This window comes from Musca domestica, unplaced genomic scaffold (assembly GCF_030504385.1).
Source record: "Musca domestica strain aabys unplaced genomic scaffold, Musca_domestica.polishedcontigs.V.1.1 141, whole genome shotgun sequence".
Classification (NCBI taxonomy): domain Eukaryota; kingdom Metazoa; phylum Arthropoda; class Insecta; order Diptera; family Muscidae; genus Musca; species Musca domestica.
In genome coordinates, this window is record NW_026712194.1 from 1,534,734 (window position 1) to 1,558,245 (window position 23,512).

Consider the following 23,512-nt stretch of genomic DNA (forward strand, 5'->3'; position numbering starts at 1 on the left):
GAACTTTTATTATTCGCTTGTCTTTGTAATTCCAACAATTTAATTACAATTTTGCTTGGCCATTAGATGCTTATAGGAAACTTATGGATGATGATGGAATGTACGTCTTTATAGATAAATTTTATGCCTATACCTTGTTTTTCCATTTGGAAATAATGATAGGATATGTGTATTAGTAGTCAGCACAGACAGTCGATTATTTTTGAAGACTAAAATCAGCACGTTTTCATGAGACGAAATGTGTGTTTAAAAGAGTATTACATGTTTTAATCGCTGAAAGTACATTGGGTAATTGTATTAGTATTTAGTACTTTAATTTTTCGCACATTTTTGAAAATCCAACGTTATAATTACAAATTTGTTTAGCCATTAGAGGTTTTTAGGAAACTTATAGATAATGATGGGATGTACGTCTTTAAAGATAAATTTGATGCCTATATCTTGTTTTTCTCCTTTTTTTATTTGTTATGAAAACGTAGTTAGCTTAATACCATTTTGGTTTTATTAGTAGAGAAAAATAGCAATGATTACCAAGGGTAAGATAGGGAATACCATAGTTTTGGAAAAAGTCTCCGCCCTTTGTCAGTTCCCTTGTTTTTTGTCAGGGGATGTTCTCCCAGAAGTTTTTTAAAAGCAACTCCTATGACAAAAACAGATTAATTTTTATGAACCGCATGATTTGTGGATTTTGAAAAACAATAACTGACTTCCAAATAAGTGCTTAGTACTAAGAGATTTTAATGCCCACCACCGCTAACGGTCAAGTATGGAACTGCCAAAGTAGACTTGCTAAGACGTATATCCGGCAGATTAATTTTTATGAACCGCATGATTTGTGGATTTTGAAAAACAATAACTGACTTCCAAATAAGTGCTTAGTACTAAGCGATTTCAATGCCCACCACCGCTAGTGGCATTCCGTGCTAAATAATTACCAAGAAGAAAGAAGATTTATTGCACCACAAACTGCACAGCAAATGGGAATGCCCCTACCCGAATAAGTGGAGAGTGTCACAGTTCCTCTGAATTAACCCTAAGGTTAAAGGATGTCTTTACCACAGGTTAGTTGGTGTGATAAATGACTAAAGGTGGCCACCCGTCATTTTTCTTTGGTCAAACCTTTTCCTCATAATTGTCTCTTAATGCAGATCTTCCGGCTTCATAATTTCTGAATGCTACACCTTCCTTTGCCACAGAAAACCTCACTGAACTGAATTCAGAGATTTCACCAAATGACGCTTCTGATATCCCCCTGTTCTTTGTCTAGCAGAAAAGAGTTTCCAAGCCGTCGTCACAGGCGCAGCCGCTTGCTATTGCTGATATTGGAGGTCAACCGGTTTGGTACAGAAGCACAAAAAAAATAGTACTACAATATCTGAAGTGTGTGGAACGGTAAAATCACACTCGAACCCTGGGAGAATAAACGATAAAAGCTTAGTCTCGTATAATATATCAACCGTAACTAATCGGAAGAAATTCTGAATTTATTTTAACGACAAATTTTCGTATCACATAGAGTGTGATGTGGCGAATTGAAGAGCACCTATACGTTCACCTCACATTGCATTAAAGAACTTCGGCTACTCAGGTTGAGTCTCAACTCGCATTAGGCTATTCTTTCTTTGGAATTATGAATAAGAATTGTATTGCTCTCTCGAAAGAACTTGCAGAGTAAAAATTATGGGGAAAATATGCAGACTAACTTTTTATTTTCATTATTTATATAAAAATAAATAATGAATAAAATTGCAATAATTTGAATCAGATACCTAGAGGGATCTCTCGTTACTATATATTTTAAATATCAACCTTTATGTTTTATGCTTGCATGCAAACGTCGTCTAAATGTTGCGAACGGCTTCCTTTTTTTCCACAGCCTCCAACAATGCTAATGGTACATTCATTGTTTGGTCATCAATCAACACAATATCAAAAGTATTCATGTATTTCTCCAAACTTTCTTCAGCCTGTAAAAATTAAATTTGTCATCTTTGCCTTTCGAATTAAGAAAACTAATAAATCATACGTGGTCGTAAAGAAATCCAATTTTTATAATATGTGAGGAAGCCGGTACACCATTTGCCATGTCAGCGTCTCCAAGAGAATCCCCCATAACAATAATGTGGTCACGGTTATGAACCAAATCGTAGTACTTATGACGGTCAAGAGCAGTTTCGTTCTTGTTGAAACTGTGTATCATAGGTTTTTGAAAACCATCGAGCAAACCGTTTTTGTATTGCAAAAAATTGGAAATTACACTCACGTTGGGATACATTACATTGGCTTGTTTCAAAACTGAAATGACAGAGTTTCCCAAGCCAGCAGAAAATACTAGGACTGGTATGTTTAATCTGTTCAAAGTGTCAAAAAGTTTATGTGAATTATCTCGCAGTGAATCCTTGTATTTGCTGGCTACTGCATCAATTTCACTTTGTTCCAATTTGAAGCCTCTGTAATTTAGAATTACACTTAAATTCTTATAGGATTAAACATTACATTTACACACTTACACCAACAATTCTCCTGTTTTCGTCCACCACTCAATCATGCATTGAACTTTTTCATCCATAGGTAAGTGCGGATCAATTTCAATGGGTCGATACTTATTATGTAGGTTGTTGGACTCCTCAATAAATTTTGTTGGCAAGGATTCACATGCATTCAATATTCCAAAGCTGCTTAGAACTGGAGATCCATCACTTTTACGCTGTTTGGTAATAGTATAGTCAAAATCTGAAACCACCTGCAGTCTATCAGGACCACCCATTACAAATTCATTAAATATTTGTTTCACCCGCTCTGGGTTCTTCATCTTGCAATTATCATTCCAAAGCAGTGCTATGTCTTCTAAACGAATAACATTTTCGACTATATTCCTTTCTTGTTCTTTTGACAATCCCATTATCTTAATGAAAAGACGAGTGGCAAGGATGTTTCGTACTAATTTTGATGTTATTTTGAATTTTTAATAAAGAAATCTATGAATGATGAGATTTCCAGATTACTCAGATACAGGGCCAAAAGAAGCAATAGATTAAGGCAGAAATGAAAACAAAAACTATCGAAAACGAATATTAGGGGATTAGAAACGCAATTTCGTCGAAAGCACAGCTGACATTTTCATGCGACAGCTGTATTTCGTGTGTATTGAATATATTCCATTTTGTTATAATTAAAACGTTTGTTTGCAACGTTCGTTAGGAATAAAATGTTGAGTTTTTAAAATAATAAAAATAATAAAAGTAAACTTTAGAAATTGTTAAAACATATGTTCTAAGGACAAAGTAGAATGAAATTGTTTCGAAGAGAGTTATGGATAAAATAAAACAAAGGCGAGTCGTAAATATTTTGTAACGCGAATTTAATGCAATTTTAGCGTTCTTTAGGACGACGTGTGATTTGATTAAAGCGCCTTGGCTTTAATTGATTTTTAATAAAAGCATTTTCTCAGAAAATTATGTGACTACCTAATAGTTGTATTTGTGTTTTCCTGAATGGTGATTAACATCAAATGTTGCCATTTTTGAAACGCTCAAGTTACATTATAAACTACTAGCTACCGGGTAATCGAATAATTTACTGTCTGGTAACGCTCGAATCACACCATATCATTTTGACAGTTCAAGTTTTTTCTCCACGTGAGAGATAAACAAGTGAGATACGGGAGCTAAATTGAGTGTATGTGTTAAAATATTAATAATTTGAACTAAATATTTATACTGAAAAATAACAAAATAAAATAGGGTACATTTCTGCAAGGAAATTACATTGGTTTTTGACGAAATAAAACTAATCACAATGGGTAGACGCAGTAAGAGAATGTACGCCGATAACATCCTCTCTCAATTGCTTCTTAAAATTTAGATAGTGAATTGTAACTGTAACGTTGCTGCATAGGTGCATTTTTATCTTAAAAACAAATATTGCTCAATGGATTGCACCTTCGCTATAGTACATACAAACTGATTATTAAAATATTGTATAGTAATGGCCGCATTTACTTGTTAAATCGTATTCAACTACTGTTTTTACAAAATTTAGTTTTAGTAGCTTTAAAATAATTTGTTTCAATTTTATAATTTAAGCTACAATTACTTTGCGTTTACGATAGCCTAACGGGTCAATAATGAGAGAGAAGTGAGACACAGCCGACATACTCAGGTTTACTTCAGTGAATTCACGTAATTGGAAAGAAAAAATATTTGTAATCGGAAAAAGTATTTTAAAGGTCTTCTATATGTACGCAAAAACAAGTGCATTGTATAATTTATTGTGAAAGTTTTCTGTGTTATTTTCAACCTAAAAATACTAAATTGTCTGCGTGCGTATAAAGATTTAATTCTCTGTTTCTAGAATGCCTTATTTATTTTGTTGCGTCTTGAAAAGCAAAGAAGGTTAAAGTGCAATCCTTCCGCTTAATTCGTGTATATTTACAGTTAAACATAGAGTCACAATCAAATAAATATTTCTTTACTTTTTTATTACATGCTCCTGTCTTTACTGAACCTGCACAAATTTGAAAACGACAAAAAAACACTTCCTCCCAATCAGGTAAGTTATTGGAATTTCTTTAATATGCTTGTTTAGAAAGATGCAGACATAGAAACTTTGGACCCCCGATCATGTTACCCAACCATTCTTCTTAAATTTTGTTTTCGATTGAGGCAATTTTTTAATTTAGTATTAATGGCACATAGAGGCTTCAAGCGGATTTATTATATATTTACACATGAATACTTATGTCGTTCTCTTTAAGTGATGTGCAAGGCGTTATTGTACAATCATTACATACATAAATATATCTGTAGTGTTACACAAATTGTTCATAAAAATACCGAATATTGAAAAGTATCGTTAAATCCAGATATAGAAAAACGTGGATCTGCAACAGAAGGTAGATCCCATTAGGTGCTATAAACATCAAATTTAAAACAATTCTGTTGAGAAATATTGCTGAAACCAGCATAATACTGAATACCGTTATATGGTAGTGTTGAATGCGTGGGCCTATATAGAAAATGTATTTCCACAGGACTTAGAAAGTGTTGCAAACTCGAAATATGGAACATTAAAAAATTCTCTTGGAAAAAGTGAATATAATCATCAAAATATCGAATGTTAGGGAATACCATTATATGGGGGCTATAGAAAAACTTTTACTGATATAGCCCATATTAGAACTGAATCTTTCTGCGGGCAAAATACAGCTGTATGGAAAATACGCAAGTCTTGTGGATCCCAGCCCGATTTAAACAGAATGATGGGTGAACTTTTTGTATTAACTTAGAATTTTACGATGGTCAAAATAATTTTTTTTCTAAAATGGTTATTTCGTTGAGCTACAGCCGGAATGCAAACTTAATATACCCCTAAAAATATGGTGCGAGCATAAATCCGCACGCTCAGTAATCTATATTAAATAAAAGCATTTCCACAACATCTTGCATCAAATCAAAATTCATAAAATACGCTAGTTTATGGAAATTTCATTTAACATTTTCAAAGAACGAACTATTGTACATTGTGTAAAGCTTAGAAATGTAACACTGCAGTTCCGTAGTCAATAGATCATATTAAAAATTAAACTAACAATAAAACTTAAAACAAAATATAATGTTTGTTGTATACGGCAAAATTAATTTATCGGTAAAATTGTGTGTTCTCATGCCAATTATACCTATTTAGATATACGTATGTATGTACCCGTTTCTCTCTTGAACTTATGTCACTAAGCAAGGCATTTTATTTAAATTCGAATGTCTTGCAGCATACATATTTATAGCATGAAAATTAACCTTCACGACATCTCGATGTTTGTAAAACTATTGTACCATGTTGAACTGACAGACTGCTTTCTTGAAAAATAATTTTAAATGCATAAAAACAATTGGCAAAAAATGAAACTTCATCGCCGAATGCAATACAATTATGTTTTCAATTTCTATATAATCGCAGATGCAATGCAAATAATAATCAGTATTAGCTTAATATACAGGATGTTCAGATGTATATTATTTGTGAAACTCTTAAAGGTGATATCTTCATGGATAATTAGATGACCTCAGCATTATTATTCGAAGCGGTTAAATAAAGGCAAATTAATATATTCTAATGTTTTCAATGGTAATCTAAAAAATACACCATCCTATTAGGTGTTCGTTTGTGCATTAGTAATTTATGCCACTTAAACAAATCAAGTATGTTGGCATGATAGTATAGTTCCCCCATGTATATCAGTACGCGTATACGTTCTATATTTGACGTTTTCAATATGAAAGAAGTATAATAATAATTCGCGGAGCAATAACCAAATATTTTTGTCACAATTTACGCTGTAAATAGCCTCAATTTTGATTTTTTTACTCGTCCATATCACGCGACAATACTTGTATTTTTTCCGGTCATGTCTTTCGAGTACAAATAAAATTCCACATCTATCAATTTGCTTTATTATTACATATTTCAGATCACTGTCATTGTCATCTGTAAAAATTAGTTTATATTAATCTTTTTGGTCCACGATTGGTTATTTATTTGATTAATTTCTACATTTAAATTGATTTCCGTCATCATTAAATGGATATTATCGCTATAATTCATTTCATATGTCAGTGTGACTGTGTGTCTGATAAGTTTGTCTTCTTGTACATTATAGATATAATTGATGTTGGAACTCAACCTGCATATGGAAAGAGAGTGCATACATATATTCAATCATTAACTAAATCTAAATCATAATCCATTCAAAATCTATATACACCAGATTATACTGCAGCTAACTCAAGACAAGGATAAAGCGGTTAAGGAGATACCTGAATACTATTTGCATTAATAAATTTTAGAAAATATAGCTATTAGCTCCGTAAAGTAGAAACAATCGTAATAGTCCTGCATTAAGGAATATTTGAGAGCAAATAAAGATGTTCATCGAAGATGATGCACAGTAAGTATCCATATCATTCTCTACATCATAATAAAGTAATTTCGAAAGACAAAAAAGCAACATAAACGTTGTATTCTCCAATAAAATTCCACCTAATCAGTTTCTTTATACATACCAATCTACCTATATGACGTGTCAACTTCGTACAACATTTCCGTGGGTTTTACTCCTTGGCTGATAAATTTAGTGCATTATAAATGGATTAGTAATCTTTTAATAAATATAAATAGATATAAATCTTAGTCGATTTTTAAAGTAAATTTGCACATAAATAATAACATTTTATTAGAACTACAGAAGAAGAATGCCACCGGTACGCTTTATTAATCTATAATCCATTTTATGTTTGTTGCTGTCTGCTTTTACCACTTCAATATGTGTTTGTCTTTATTGTTTTTTTTATAGAACTTCACATTCATTACTCTCTGTGCATTCAATTATTCATTAATTTGAAGAAACGTGGTCCATTCGATAATGTCAGAATTAATAAGACTAAAATTAAAATGACACACAAATATATACATTTTAAGTTTTTCCTGTACTAACTATACATCTTTTTTACTTTTAGCATGGAAAGTTTCTGGATACAGAGTGCTATTGGGGCCATTAAGGCCTTTGCATTTGTTTGTGATATAATCACATTACCAGTTTATTTGGTCTTACAAAGGCCATGGAAACGTAGACAAGAAGCGAAACGAGTTAAGGTTAGTAAAATATAAAAATAAAACACTAAAAATAAAAACTCCTCACGACAGTTAAATATAAAAATTCAACCGACCAAAAAATTGCTTTCAAATTTATCTGTTAGAATTTTTGTAAATTTTATCGCATTATGAGATTTGATGACGTCGCACAAATGAAAGGACCACACTGTCTTATCCATTTTTAGTCGATTTAATAAATGAAAGTAAGAGCACATCAGTACATAGCACACAAAGAACAAGTTAAATAGCAGTAAGTTCGGCCGGGCCGAACTTTGAATACCCTCCACCATTTGGAACGAATTTGGAAATTTTTAAAAAATAAAACCTTTAAACAATTCTGTTAAAATATTAAAAATACCGAATATAGCCGTTATATTGGGGTCTATACATCGTGGACCTACATAGGCATTGTTTGTCATAAGCCATTACCATATTAAAAATCGAAACTTGAAATAAACGGTGAAGAATGTAGCTAAAATCATCAAAATATCGTATATAGGGAGGTACCGTTATATCGGAGCTGTGCGAAGACCTGGACCAGCATGGACAATTTTCTGTCATAGGCTGTAGCATCCATTACGAACTTCTAATACGGCATCTCAAACAATTTCGGTGGGTATTGTATCTAAATTCGTCAAAATACCGAATATAGGGAGGTACTGATATATGGGGCCTATACGACCTGGACCTGCATAGAAAATTTTCTATCACAGACTGTTGTTCCCATTACGAACACTAAATACGTAATTTGAAACAATTCCGGTGAATAATGGCCCTAAAATCATCAAAATATCGGAGCTGTGCGAAGACCTGGACCAGCATGGACAATTTTCTGTCATAGGCTGTAGCATCCATTACGAACTTCTAATACGGCATCTCAAACAATTTCGGTGGGTATTGTATCTAAATTCGTCAAAATACCGAATATAGGGAGGTACTGATATATGGGGCCTATACGACCTGGACCTGCATAGAAAATTTTCTATCACAGACTGTTGTTCCCATTACGAACACTAAATACGTAATTTGAAACAATTCCGGTGAATAATGGCCCTAAAATCATCAAAATACCGAATATTGGGAGGAACCGTTATATGGGGGCTATACGAAGACGTAGACCTGCACAGACAATTTTCTGTCTTGGGGGCTGTAGTATCCATTACGAACTTATACCAAACCGTTATATGGGGGCTATACGAAGACGTAGACCTGCACAGACAATTTTCTGTCTTGGGGGCTGTAGTACCCATTACGAACTTATACCAAATTTGAAACAATTCCGGTGAATAATGTCGCTACAATCGTCAAAATACCGAATATAGAGAGGTACCGTTATATGGGGGCTATACGAAGACGTGGACCTACATGTGGCCCATTTGCGAACTTAACCTGCCTACTGGAAAAATAAACACGTGTGGAAAATTTTAGCCTTCATCTTAATTCGTTCGAAAGATAGCGTGATTACAAAAGACAGACGGGCAGGCAGAGAGACGGATATAGCTAAGTCGAATTAGAATTTTACGCTGATCAAGAATTTTTTCAACCAAAAATAAAGTCAAATACAATACCACACGAAGAGTAAAGCTTTAAAAAACTTATGATTTGAGAAATTCTCATTTGTTGGGATTCAAAATTTAAAATTGTTATGTAAATTGCAGTGATGATACGAGAAAGGGCCAATTGAAATAAAATCTGTCACAAACTTTTGGAGCAATTAAAAAAAAACTTAATACACTAGTCCTGACTTAAACTAGACGAGTTTACTCGCAATTTTTATCGTTCTCTTTTGAACTTGTCTTCTGCATTTATATAAGATAATTATTTACAGCAATGAAAATGCAATTTCTGTAATTTTTCTTTATTTTTGTTTAAAAAAAAAACAAAAGAGGAATTGCCTGTACGATATCGGGTAACAATTCTTACCATATATTATACTAGCTGTATTTTTTCATTTGTTCAAAAGTCTAGTATATAAGAGGATATTAGAGAAAAATTTCGACATGTTTTTAAATGAGAGTTGCTGGATTTTGAATAAATGTTATTTTCAAATTTGAAATTATCTGCAATATTAGTTACTGCTTTATATCAATAAAAATTAATCATTTACAAAATTTTGAAACTTTTCGTCAAGAAATTATTTTGCAGACCCTAAACTTGAAATGTCTCATTTCAGTAAGAAACCGGAATATTTTTTAGAAATAATTTCTAAGAAGAACTCTACCTTTACGTACAGTCTTTAAATGGGAAGCGTCAGTAAAAGCAAGTGGATCTGTTACTACTTGCAGCATGTACTGTGACTTATTCGCTATAGTCCATATTCGAAACTTTCAGCAGGCGAAATAAACATGTGTACGTTTTGGCTGTTAAATATGTTCATACTAACTGTGTCTTACCAGAAATACAAAAAGGCTAAATGGGCAGAATTATAATATGCATTTTATATGTAAAAAGTATTCAATGATAGAAGGAATTAAAATAATAACAAAATAAATTGAAATATCGAATTGGGGTTGCAAAGCACCCCGGGCTCAGCTTGTAAAATTTAAAATAACTTCACTTTGCCACAGATCAAGTCGAATTTGTTTCTTTCAAATGCTGAAGTTTTCGCCTTATTTTAAAATTTCTATCTGTCAATTGAATTCATCGTGATTTTGTACTTATAATTTTAGGCAAAAATTGTGTCTAATGACGAAACCGCATTAAGTTATCGGACAATTGAACCTCCACGTGATGTTCACATTAAAATGTTGCAGGACAACATAGACACGCTTGAAAAGGTTTTCAATTACGTTGCTAAAACACATTCATCGAAGCGGTGTCTGGGAACTCGTCAAATTTTAAGTGAAGAAGATGAAGTCCAACCCAACGGCAGAGTTTTTAAAAAATACAAAATGGGTGAATACAAATGGAAAAACTTTATCGAATCTGAACGGTTAGCTGCCGCATTCGGACGTGGTTTACGCGAATGTGGCCAAGAACCCCGAAGGAATATCGTAATATTTGCCGAAACTCGTGCTGAATGGATGATTGCTGCTCACGGCTGCTTCAAGCAATCCATGTCAATTGTTACTGTTTATGCAACACTGGGCGACGAAGGCGTGGCTCACTGCATAAGCGAAACTGAAGTAACAACCGTTATTACATCCCATGATTTACTGCCTAAATTCAAGTTGCTTTTGGATAAATGTCCAAACGTTAATACAATTATATACATGGAAGATCAGTTGCACAAAACTGACACATCAGGATTCAAAGAAGGCGTTAAAATTATTCCATTTTCACAAGTAACACGTCTTGGCCAAGATAGCAAATTCGGTAAGTCAACAATAGTACCTCAATCAACGAATATACTAAACAATACTATTCTAGAAAGCGTTCCTCCTAAGGGCGATGACATTGCCATCATCATGTATACTTCTGGCTCAACAGGCACACCAAAGGGAGTCTTATTGTCCCATAAAAACTGCATTGCAACAATGAAAGGTTTTTGTGACGTTGTTCCAATCTATCCCGACGATGTTTTAATAGGGTAAGCTTTATTTAAATGCTTCTATATATTTAAAAATTGTTGATGCACAGTATTTCGACCGATAGACTGTATTATAAAATTTAATATGAAAATAATGATTTTTGTAGATTTCTTCCTCTTGCCCATGTTTTTGAATTGGTAGCCGAAAGTGTTTGTTTAATGACAGGCGTGCCAATTGGATATTCCACGCCATTGACTTTGATAGATACTAGCAGTAAAATTATGAGAGGCTCCAAAGGAGATGCCACCGTCTTAAAACCAACTTGTATGACCACTGTCCCAGTAAGTAAATACACATTATTATTAGCTTTTTCTTAACAGCATTCTACCTTTTAGCTTATATTAGATCGTATTTCAAAAGGCATAAACGATAAGGTGAACTCCGGTTCTGCCTTTAAAAAAGCTTTGTTCCAGTTTCTTTACCAATACAAAGTGAAATGGACTCAGAAAGGTTACCAGACTCCTTTGATTGATAGGTAGCTAAACTTTAATTTTATTAAAAAAGTGATTCGTATTTATTATAAAATATTCTAGGTTGGTTTTTAAAAAAGTTGCCAAACTTATGGGCGGACGCGTTCGAATTATGATGTCAGGCGGTGCACCACTTTCACCCGATACACACGAGCAGATAAAAACTTGTTTGTGCGTTGATTTAATTCAAGGTTACGGCTTAACTGAAACCACATCGGGAGCAACGGTTATGGATTGTAATACAAGTTTTGAAACTTGCTTTCATTTAATAAAATCGCTCACCTTTTGTTTTTTATAGATCGCGATATGCAGTATGGTCGTGTTGGCGCCCCATTAACAGTTTGTGATATACGCTTAGTCAATTGGGAAGAAGGAGGGTACCGAGTCACAAATAAACCCAATCCCCAAGTATGTGTATCCAATGAAATTTATTACAAGAAAAATCAACTCTTCCTCTTTTTAGGGAGAAGTTCTTGTTGGGGGTGAATGTGTTTCCATGGGTTATTATAAGCTACCAAACAAAACAGCCGAAGAGTTCTTTGAAGAAGATGGAAAACGCTGGTTCAAAACCGGAGATATTGGTGAAATGCATCCAGATGGCGTACTTAAAATTATTGGTAAAGCCAGTTAAAATTTATGATTTTGCTTGAGAAATTAAGTATTTTTTTTCCGTTTCAGATCGCAAAAAGGACTTGGTCAAGCTGCAAGCTGGTGAATACGTTTCCCTTGGAAAAGTAGAATCGGAGCTTAAGACATGTCCACTGGTTGAAAATATTTGCGTATATGGTGATCCTACCAAGCAGTTTACTGTTGCTCTAGTTGTACCCAATCAGAAGCACTTGGAAGAGTTATCTCTTCGTCATGGTCTTGAAGGCAAAACATTTGAAGAGCTTTGCTCGAGTTCAGAAATTGAAAAGGCAGTTATTAAAGAAATCGCTGAACATGCTCGCAAATGTATGTACGAAATACAAATAATAATGGATCCTGCGTTAACTATCGCCTTTTCAATTTTTAGGTAAACTTCAAAAGTTCGAAGTCCCCGCTGCCATTACACTCTGCAAGGAAGTCTGGTCACCAGACATGGGGCTTGTAACTGCTGCTTTTAAACTGAAGCGCAAAGACATTCAAGACAAATATCAGCACGACATCAATCGCATGTATGCCTCATGAAATTGACTAAACAACTAGGTGCAGTTTTAGCCGGTAACAAGTATGCACTACACGAAAAGTTTATTCGTGTACTGTCTTTAATTTTTCATACATCACGATCTAATATGGATCAAAACAATTTCTCATTGAATGAAAATTTTAGTACAGCAATATTAGGAACACAAAATTATTTATTAATCTATACAAATACCAATAATACTACCATTTCAAATTGTACACGCATGTTCTAAATTTCATACCGAAACTACACTTCCTTATTACGCTTTGAACTTAAATATAAAAAGTTAATGGTAAAAATAGAACAATGAAAAAAAATTATTATTTTATGTAAAGTTTCAAACACACAGAAGGTCTTATGAATTCATTTTAGTTCTTCTTTCATAGCTATAATCACTCTTAAACAATTGTTTTCTGCTTAACATGAAAACATAGTGCGAATTAACACAGCGCAACTTGGATAACGTGAAAGACATATTTTTGAAATTGTTTAAATTACTTCAAGTTTGATTAAGTGAATGCTGAATTACTAAATTAATTAGTATTGGGCACATTTTCTTTATTAATTTATATTTGTAAATTTATTATCAAATGCATTAACCACCTATTTCATAACAAAAATTTAGTCTGTCTGTGTACAGTGCGTATTGTTGAAATAATAAGCAACTTTTTTGGATTAAACGCTTGTAATAATTATGCGGTTCACATTTTTAATATTGTCTTAAGAAACATATTTTAATACAGAAATTTGATATTTGAACCTTATAAGCTTTGTGTTTTTAAAGTAAGTGTAGTTTTCAAAAACCAGGAAATGGAGTTTTAACGGAACTCGCAATCGTCTGCATTCTAACATATAAATTGTATTTTTTTTTGTACGCATATTTGTTACAATTCTAATACCATTCGGGAATATATACTTTTTAACACATCTTCTCAAACATAATTTATTAGAAGGCATTAAAATTACACAATCCACCAAACAGTATAGACGTCGAGTAAGTTTTTGTTAAGAATAAGGGGTAAAAAGATTATACTTTGGATATTAGTTTACAGTTCCAATTTGTTATTAAAATAATTGTATTTAATATAGTGAACTTAATTTTAAGGTTAGTGCTAAAACTATTTGATGGTATTTTGTTTTGAAAGAGACTTAAGAGAAAGCCAGTAATAGCAAAAACATATGCAGATTAATATAAATGGTATAAATAAAAACATAAATAAACAATTTGTCTTCACATTTCCCCTTAATTATAATTAAAAAAAAGACAAATACAATATATATTTGCGTTGTTGTGGAACAATGTATAGCAAAGTTACAATTTTTAGGTCACATGTAGAATTTTAATCCTACACAATATTAATGTATACTATTGAAATACATTATATGTGTTTTGTAAAGGGAGTCGTCACAAAATTTGACAATGATTTTCAGTATCCATACAACGCAGCATCAAGAAACGGGGCAAAATATTTCACGGAGCTTACAAAAAGTGACTAACGTACGGCAAACTATTCGTTTTTTAAATGAGTATATATTGAAAAATATTGAATAAAACTCGAAGAATTTTAAAAAATAAAAAAATTAATTTAATGTATATTTAAACGTAAAAAGGCATTCCAAATATAACTTTCCATGTATTTTGAAAGTGATCAAACTGCGTGTGTTTTTGAGGCAAGGCATGCGGATAAGGAGGATAGAATTAAATTCCTTGATTGGGTTTCCTTACCATCGATGAATCCATTTTCTTGTTTTCCTTAAGAACTCGTGTTTCAATCGTTGGCATTTGTATTGCCCTAGAATTTGCATGCGTTTTTGATGCAGGAAATGCAGAAAGAATTTCAATAAGGCTACGATCTTAGAACGGCTTCTTTCTTGCATACCAATCAGTACTTTTATTTTATGTATACTCACGCCATCTCGAAGCATAAAATATTTTATTGGAATTACGTCTTCAACATAGATTCTTGCATTAAGATAGTGCTAATCGATGCTCAAAATGATTGAAAACAGAAATCATATGCAGAAGGCAATATTTGTTAAATGCGTTTGGATATGAAAAATATTATTAAATTCCACGCTTGTTTTTAGTCACGATCGAAACCATACTGTGTTTTTCCAGGAGATATTTGTTGGTCTCTACAAACTGCGTGTGTTTTTGAGGCAAGGCATGCGGAAAAAATCTACCAATTCATACAAATTTAGTTTGGGAATGTATGTAATATTTTATTGGAATTACGTTTTCAACATAGATTCTTGAATTAAGTAAGTGTTAATCGGTGCTGAAAATGTTTAAAAATAGAAGCTGAAGTTATTTTCAGAAGCCAACATTTGTGAAATACCTTTGGATATGAAAAATATTATTTAATTCCTCGCTTGTTTTTTTCTCACGAACGAAAAATAAATTTTGTGATTTCCTTGCACAGCAGACAATATTTCTTAATCGCTTTTGGATATGAAAGATAGAATTTAATTTTTTGATAGGGTTTCCTCAACATCGACGAATCCATTTTGTTGTTTCCCCGAAGACTCGTATTACACTTGTTGACAGTTGTATTTCCCTTGAAATTGACAAAAATTTTAAATATACTTCGAAATGGTGTGAGTATACATAAAATAACAATATTGATAGGTATGCAAGAAAGAAGCCGTTCTAAGATCGTAGTCTAATAGGAAATTTTCCAGCTTTTCTTGAAATTAAGGAATTAAATTCTATCTTCCATACACATAAGCGTTTAAGAAATATTGCCTGCTAAATATGACTTCTGCTCCTATTCCCAATCAAAATTTGTATGTAAGGATAGATTTGTCCCCATACTTTGCTTCAAAAAACACACGCAGTCTCAAGAGACGTACACATGTTTCCAGGATAAGGCAAGAATCTATGTTAAGTCCGATGTCCGATAAGATATTTTATAATTTGAAATCCAATCAAAGACTAAATTCTATCTTTCATATCCAAAACGTTTAAAAAATACTGCCTGCTGAAGATGACTTCTTCTCCTATTCCCAAACTAAATTTGTATGAATTGGTAGATTTTTCCCCATGACTTTCCTCAAAAACACACGCAGTTTCAAGAGACCTACAAAAATATCTCCAGGATAACCTCAGGATGTGTTTTCGATCGTGACTAAAAACAAGCGAGGTATTATATAATATTTTTCATATTCAAACACATTTTACAAACATTGCCTTCTGTTTTCAAACATTTTGAGCACCGATTAGCACAAACTTAATGCAAGAATCTATGTTGAAGTCGTAATTCCAATAAATTATTATATACTCCGAAATGGCGTGATTATACATAAAATAAAAGTACTGATAGGTATGCAAGATAGATGCCGTTCTAAGATCGTCGTCTAATTGAAATTCTATCCGTATTTCCTGCATCAAAAACATTAAGATTAAGATAGTGCTAATCGATGCTCAAAATGTTTGAAAATAGAAATCATATGTAGAAGGCAATATTTGTTAAATGCGTTTGGATATGAAAAATATTTTTAAATTCCACGCTTGTTTTTAGTCACGACCGAAACCATACTGTGTTTATCCAGGAGATATTTGTTGGTCTCTTCAAACTGCGTGTGTTTTTGAGGCAAGGCATGCGGAAAAAATCTACCAATTCATACAAATTTAGTTTGGGAATGTATGTAATATTTTATTGGAATTACGTTTTCAACATAGATTCTTGCATTAAGTAAGTGTTAATCGGTGCTGAAAATGTTTAAAAATAGAAGCTGAAGTTATTTTCAGAAGCCAACATTTGTTAAATACTTTTGGATATGAAAAATATTATTTAATTCCTCGCTTGTTTTTTCTCACGAACGAAAAATAAATTTTGTGATTTCCTTGCACAGCAGACAATATTTCTTAATCGCTTTTGGATATGAAAGATAGAATTTAATTTTTTGATAGGGTTTCCTCAACATCGACGAATCCATTTTGTTGTTTCCCCGAAGACTCGTATTACACTTGTTGACAGTTGTATTTCCCTTGAAATTGACAAAAATTTTAAATATACTTCGAAATGGTGTGAGTATACATAAAATAACAATATTAATAGGTATGCAAGAAAGAAGCCGTTCTAAGATCGTAGTCTAATAGGAAATTTTCCAGCTTTTCTTGAAATTAAGGAATTAAATTCTATCTTCCATACACATAAGCGTTTAAGAAATATTGCCTGCTAAATATGACTTCTGCTCCTATTCCCAATCAAAATTTGTATGTAAGGATAGATTTGTCCCCATACTTTGCTTAAAAAAAAAACACGCAGTCTCAAGAGACGTACACATGTTTCCAGGATAAGGCAAGAATCTATGTTAAGTCCGATGTCCGATAAGATATTTTATAATTTGAAATCCAATCAAAGATTAAATTCTATCTTTCATATCCAAAACGTTTAAAAAATACTGCCTGCTGAAGATGACTTCTTCTCCTATTCCCAAACTAAATTTGTATGAATTGGTAGATTTTTCCCCATGACTTTCCTCAAAAACACACGCAGTTTCAAGAGACCTACAAAAATATCTCCAGGATAACCTCAGGATGGGTTTTCGATCGTGACTAAAAACAAGCGAGGTATTATATAATATTTTTCATATTCAAACACATTTAACAAATATTGCCTTCTGATTTCAAACATTTTGAGCACCGATTAGCACAAACTTAATGCAAGAATCTATGTTGAAGTCGTAATTCCAATAAAATATTTTATACTTCGAAATGGTGTAAGTATACATAAAAAAGTACTGAAAGGTATGCAAGAAAGACGCCGTTCTAAGATCGTGGTCTGATTGAAATTCTATCCGTATTTCCTGCATCAAAAACGCATGCAATTTCAAGGGTACTACAACTGCCAACATATGAAACACGAGTTCTTAAGGAAAGCAAGAGAATGTATTCATCGATGGTGAGGAAACCCAATCGGGAAATTAAAATCTATCTTTCATATCCAAAACGTTTGAAAAATATTGCCTGCTAAATACGACTTTTTCTCCTATTCCCAAACTAAATTTGTATGAATTAGCAGATTTTTCCCCATGACTTTCCTTAAAAACACACGCAGTTTCAAGAGACCCACAAATATCTCCAGGATAACCTCAGGATGGGTTTTCGATCGTGACTAAAAACAAGCGAGGTATTAAATAATATTTTTAATATTCAAACGCATTTAACAAACATTGCCTTCTGTTTTCAAACATTTTGAGCACCGATTAGCACAAACTTAATGCAAGAATCTATGTTGAAGTCGTAATTCCAATAAAATATTTTATACTTCGAAATGGTGTGATTGTACATAAAATAAAAGTACTGATAGGTATGCAAGATAGACGGCGTTCTAAGATCGTCATCTAATTGAAATTCTATCCTTATTTCCTGCATCAAAAACATATGCAGTTTTAAGGGTAATACAACTGCCAACATGTGCAACACGAGGTGTTAGGGAAAACAGCAAAATGGATTCATCGATGGTGAGGAAACGCAATCAGGGACTTAAATTCTATCTTTCATATCCAAAACGTTTAAAAAATACTGCCTGCTAAAGATGACTTCTGCTCCTATTCCCAATCTAAATTTGTATGTAAGGATAGATTTACCCCCATACCTTGCATCAAAAGCACACGCAGTTTCAAGAGGCCTACAAATATCTCCCGGATAACCTCAGGATGGGTTTTCGATGGTGAATAAAAACAAGCGAGGTATTAAATACTATTTTTTATATTCAAACACATTTAACAAATATTGCCTTCTGTTTTCAAACATTTTGAGCTTCGATTAGCATTAAATTAATCCAAGAATCTATGTTGAAGACGTAATTTCAATAAAATATTTTATATTTCGAAATGGTGTGAGTATAAATAAAAGAACTGATAAGTGTGCAAGAAAGAAGCCGTTCTAAGATCGTGGTCTGATTGAAATTCTATCCGTATTTCCTGCATTAAAAACGCATGCAATTTCAAGGGTAATACAACTGCAAACATATGAAGTACGAGCTCTTAAGGAAAAGGAAACAATGGATTCATCGATGGTGAGGAAACCCAATCAAGGAATTTAATTCTATCTTTCATATCCGAAAGCGTTTAAGAAACATTGCCTGCAAAAGATGACTTCTGCTCCTGTTCCCAATCCAAATTTGTATGTAATGATAGGTTTGTCCTCAGACGTACACATATTTCCAGAATAATGCAAGAAATTATGTTGAAGACATAATTCCAATAAGATATTTTATACTTTGAAACCCAATCAAAGAATTAAATTCTATCTTTCATATCCAAAACGTTTAAAAAAATATTGCCTGCTAAAGATGACTTCTTCTCTTATTCCCAAGCTAAATTTGTATGAATTGGTAGATTTTTCCCCATGACTTTCCTCAAAAACACACGCAGTTTCAAGAGACCTATAAATATCTTCATGATAACCACAAGATGGATTTTTCGATCGTGAGGAAAAATAGCTAGGAATTAAATAATATTTTTCATATCCAAATGCATTTAACAAATATTGCCTTCTGGATATGACTTCTGCTTCTCTATTCAAACATTTTGAGCACCGATTAGCACAAAGTTAATGCAAGAACAGACATTGAAGACGTAATATTATGCTTCCAAATGGTGTGAGTATACATAAAATAAAAGTATTGATATGTATGCAAGAAAAAAGCCGATCTAAGATCGTGGTCTAATTGAAAATGTTCCCGCTTTTCCTGCAATCAAGAAATTTAATTCTATTCTTCTAATCCAAAAGCGTTTAAGAAATATTTACTGCTAAAGATGACTTCTACTCCTATTCCCAATCTAAATTTGTATGTAAGGATAGATTTATCCCCATACCTTGCATCAAAAACACACGCAGTCTCAAGAGAAGTACAAATATCTCCAGGATAACCGCAGGATGGCTTCTATTTGGTTTTTAAAAAAGTTGCCAAACTTATGGACGGCCGCGTTCGAATTATGATGCCAGACCACTTTCACCCGATTCACACGAGCAGATAAAAACTTGTTTGTGCGTTGATTTAATTCAAGGTTACGGCTTAACTGAAACCACATCGGGAGCAACGGTTATGGATTGTAATACAAGTTTTGAAACTTGCTTTCATTTAATAAAATCGCTCAACTTTTGTTTTTTATAGATCGCGATATGCAGTATGGTCGTGTTGGCGCCCCATTAACAGTTTGTGATATACGCTTAGTCAATTGGGAAGAAGGAGGGTACCGAGTCACAAATAAACCCAATCCCCAAGTATGTGTATCCAATGAAATTTATTACAAGAAAAATCAACTCTTCCTCTTTTTAGGGAGAAGTTCTTGTTGGGGGTGAATGTGTTTCCATGGGTTATTATAAGCTACCAAACAAAACAGCCGAAGAGTTCTTTGAAGAAGATGGAAAACGCTGGTTCAAAACCGGAGATATTGGTGAAATGCATCCAGATGGCGTACTTAAAATTATTGGTAAAGCCAGTTAAAATTTATGATTTTGCTTGAGAAATTAAGTATTTTTTTTCCGTTTCAGATCGCAAAAAGGACTTGGTCAAGCTGCAAGCTGGTGAATACGTTTCCCTTGGAAAAGTAGAATCGGAGCTTAAGACATGTCCACTGGTTGAAAATATTTGCGTATATGGTGATCCTACCAAGCAGTTTACTGTTGCTCTAGTTGTACCCAATCAGAAGCACTTGGAAGAGTTATCTCTTCGTCATGGTCTTGAAGGCAAAACATTTGAAGAGCTTTGCTCGAGTTCAGAAATTGAAAAGGCAGTTATTAAAGAAATCGCTGAACATGCTCGCAAATGTATGTACGAAATACAAATAATAATGGATCCTGCGTTAACTATCGCCTTTTCAATTTTTAGGTAAACTTCAAAAGTTCGAAGTCCCCGCTGCCATTACACTCTGCAAGGAAGTCTGGTCACCAGACATGGGGCTTGTAACTGCTGCTTTTAAACTGAAGCGCAAAGACATTCAAGACAAATATCAGCACGACATCAATCGCATGTATGCCTCATGAAATTGACTAAACAACTAGGTGCAGTTTTAGCCGGTAACAAGTATGCACTACACGAAAAGTTTATTCGTGTACTGTCTTTAATTTTTCATACATCACGATCTAATATGGATCAAAACAATTTCTCATTGAATGAAAATTTTAGTACAGCAATATTAGGAACACAAAATTATTTATTAATCTATACAAATACCAATAATACTACCATTTCAAATTGTACACGCATGTTCTAAATTTCATACCGAAACTACACTTCCTTATTACGCTTTGAACTTAAATATAAAAAGTTAATGGTAAAAATAGAACAATGAAAAAAAATTATTATTTTATGTAAAGTTTCAAACACACAGAAGGTCTTATGAATTCATTTTAGTTCTTCTTTCATAGCTATAATCACTCTTAAACAATTGTTTTCTGCTTAACATGAAAACATAGTGCGAATTAACACAGCGCAACTTGGATAACGTGAAAGACATATTTTTGAAATTGTTTAAATTACTTCAAGTTTGATTAAGTGAATGCTGAATTACTAAATTAATTAGTATTGGGCACATTTTCTTTATTAATTTATATTTGTAAATTTATTATCAAATGCATTAACCACCTATTTCATAACAAAAATTTAGTCTGTCTGTGTACAGTGCGTATTGTTAAAATCATAAGCAACTTTTTTGGATTAAACGCTTGCAATAATTATGCGGTTCACATTTTTAATATTGTCTTAAGAAACATGTTTTAATACAGTAATTTGATATTTGAACCTTATAAGCTTTGTGTTTATAAAGTTAGTGCAGTTTCCAAAAACCAGGACATGGCGTTTTAACGGAACTCGCAATCGTCTGCATTCTAACATATAAATTGTATTTTTTGTACGCATATTTGTTACAATTCTAATACCATTAGAGAATATATATTTTTAACACATCTTCTCAAACATAATTTATTAGACGTCGAGGAAGTTTTTGTTAAGAATAAGGGATAAAAAGATTATACTTTGGATATTAGTTTACAGTTCCAATTTGTTATTAAAATAATTGTATTTAATATAGTGAACTTAATTTTAAGGTCAGTGCTAAAACTATTTGATGGTAGGGTAAGCACTTTTTATTTTTAAGCCCAAATAAATGAAACTTTTACAACTAAATGTATTTTGTTTACTTCAAATATATTGTCAGCTATCTTTGTGTACAATTTCGCTAAGAAAAGATGATTTATTCTAATAAAAATTAAATTTTTGTCTGTGAAGGTCCTCAACAATCCATATTCTTAAAAAAAGTACAATAAAGACGTCGAATCAGTTTAACTAAACAAAAATATTATATTTTAATGAATTAATTTACAAAAAAAATTTGTATGCCGACTGTTGGAACATGCCATACCGACAATTGGCAAGTGGTGCCGACTACTGGCAAAAAGCATTGTTTTAATAAAACTACAAATTTATGAAATTTAAAAAAAAGTTATTAAAATTTTATTTATTATTGCAAAAACTATACAAAATTTCGAATCTGAATAAATTAACTTTGTAATAATTGAAAAGTTCCACTCAGAATGGTGAGCGATTAAAAACGCGAAAATCCTAAAAGTGTCGACTACTGGTACACTTAAAAACCATCAATGTTAAAAACGCATTTTTGTGATCGAAAATAAACTCCGGTCAAATTTTCGGAAATCATTTGATTTTTGGAGGAGAATGGTAAAGTTGTTATTCACTATGCGGCCATATAGAGGCTCATCGGAAAAAGCAGCTTGGCAGTACATTGCATGGCGCCCTAGAAGGGATGTCATAATGATGCAAAAGCATAATATTCAATTTCTAAATGTCTTATGAATATATATTTTTTAGAGATGCTAAGCTAATAATTTTTTGCGTTGGTTACCGAAGGCAAGTATATGATTTGAAAGGTCATGGCCAGTATTTTATTGAAATAACGTTTTAATGTTATTGGGGACCGCTAAAAGTGAATGTTGGGAAATTCGAATTTTCTTTGATGTCAATCTTAAACACACCTTCTAAATTAATATTTGGTGCTTTGAACTCGTTCAGCGAATCCTATAAAGGTATGCTCTATAATAATTCCTTTGTTCCCCTTCTTAGTAGTGAGTAAATAAAACTTTCAAATATTGCAGTCATGTACAGGTTTAACCAGGGTGATCAAGTTTGAAAAACACAATTTAGAATTCGTGATACTTCTAAGTTATTAACTAGAAATGCAACTAGGTTTTCTGTTTAAATTACTCCTTACTCAAGCTTTTTAAAAAGAAGAAGATACTGTTAAAAATGAATAGAAGTTTTTACCTTACGATTTGACAATTTGCTTTTCGTAAACGTTGTTGATATAAATTTTAAAGTGAACGAAATTGGCAAATGTTTCAAATTATTTATTACATTATCATTTAGAATATTCGCGCACATTTCCTATTTATTCTTAAGGTCGATTTGGCTAAAAGTAAACAGTCTTTGATTTTTCGAACTACATGAGTTAAGGTAGCGTTGAATTGTGTTTCACTGTCTTGTATTACAATCTTTGCTTTTGATATATCGACGTAGTACGTTGAATGTTGTTTGTCATTTTGTCTTTTTTTTCGAGAAAGTTTAATATAAAACGTATCATTCCATGTTTTGTTATTTGTATTTTTTGCCTGTTAAAGGTTTCAAATATATATTACTTCCTTATTTAACAATTTTTTTATCAATTAA

The 23,512-nt window shown here is 32.6% G+C and overlaps 3 protein-coding genes across 6 annotated transcripts; 2 read left to right on the forward strand and 1 right to left on the reverse strand.

Moving 5' to 3' along the window:
- Positions 1-1,678: 1,678 nt before the first annotated feature.
- LOC131801164 (7-methylguanosine phosphate-specific 5'-nucleotidase-like) lies at positions 1,679-3,105 on the reverse strand. Its single transcript, XM_059119344.1, has 3 exons — positions 2,511-3,105; positions 2,027-2,450; positions 1,679-1,967 (listed from the first exon to the last, which is right to left on the reverse strand). The coding sequence occupies exons 1-3, from the start codon at positions 2,900-2,902 to the stop codon at positions 1,842-1,844; spliced, it is 942 nt and encodes a 313-aa protein (XP_058975327.1). The 5' UTR covers positions 2,903-3,105; the 3' UTR covers positions 1,679-1,841.
- A 678-nt stretch (positions 3,106-3,783) lies between these two features.
- LOC131800510 (fatty acid CoA ligase Acsl3-like) lies at positions 3,784-14,039 on the forward strand. 4 transcript variants are annotated; one of them, XM_059119345.1, is made up of 12 exons: positions 4,449-4,551; positions 6,656-6,943; positions 7,512-7,647; positions 10,317-10,962; positions 11,017-11,176; positions 11,284-11,458; positions 11,513-11,652; positions 11,711-11,883; positions 11,946-12,055; positions 12,111-12,264; positions 12,326-12,601; positions 12,663-14,039. In XM_059119345.1, exons 2-12 carry the CDS (start codon positions 6,921-6,923, stop codon positions 12,815-12,817), a joined length of 2,148 nt encoding a protein of 715 aa, XP_058975328.1. In that variant the 5' UTR covers positions 4,449-4,551; positions 6,656-6,920; the 3' UTR covers positions 12,818-14,039. The 4 variants fall into 4 exon arrangements, with proteins under 4 accessions (XP_058975329.1, XP_058975330.1, XP_058975328.1 ...); XM_059119346.1 differs by lacking the exons at positions 4,449-4,551; positions 6,656-6,943 and adding an exon at positions 3,784-3,821; XM_059119347.1 differs by lacking the exons at positions 4,449-4,551; positions 6,656-6,943 and adding an exon at positions 4,095-4,239.
- A 4,230-nt stretch (positions 14,040-18,269) lies between these two features.
- LOC131801145 (long-chain-fatty-acid--CoA ligase 4-like) lies at positions 18,270-21,525 on the forward strand. The gene is given in 7 exon segments (XM_059119252.1): positions 18,270-18,284; positions 19,704-19,767; positions 19,770-19,880; positions 19,943-20,052; positions 20,108-20,261; positions 20,323-20,598; positions 20,660-21,525. Coding segments are annotated over 7 exon segments (885 nt in total). The 3' UTR covers positions 20,815-21,525.
- The last annotated feature ends 1,987 nt before the right edge of the window (positions 21,526-23,512 follow it).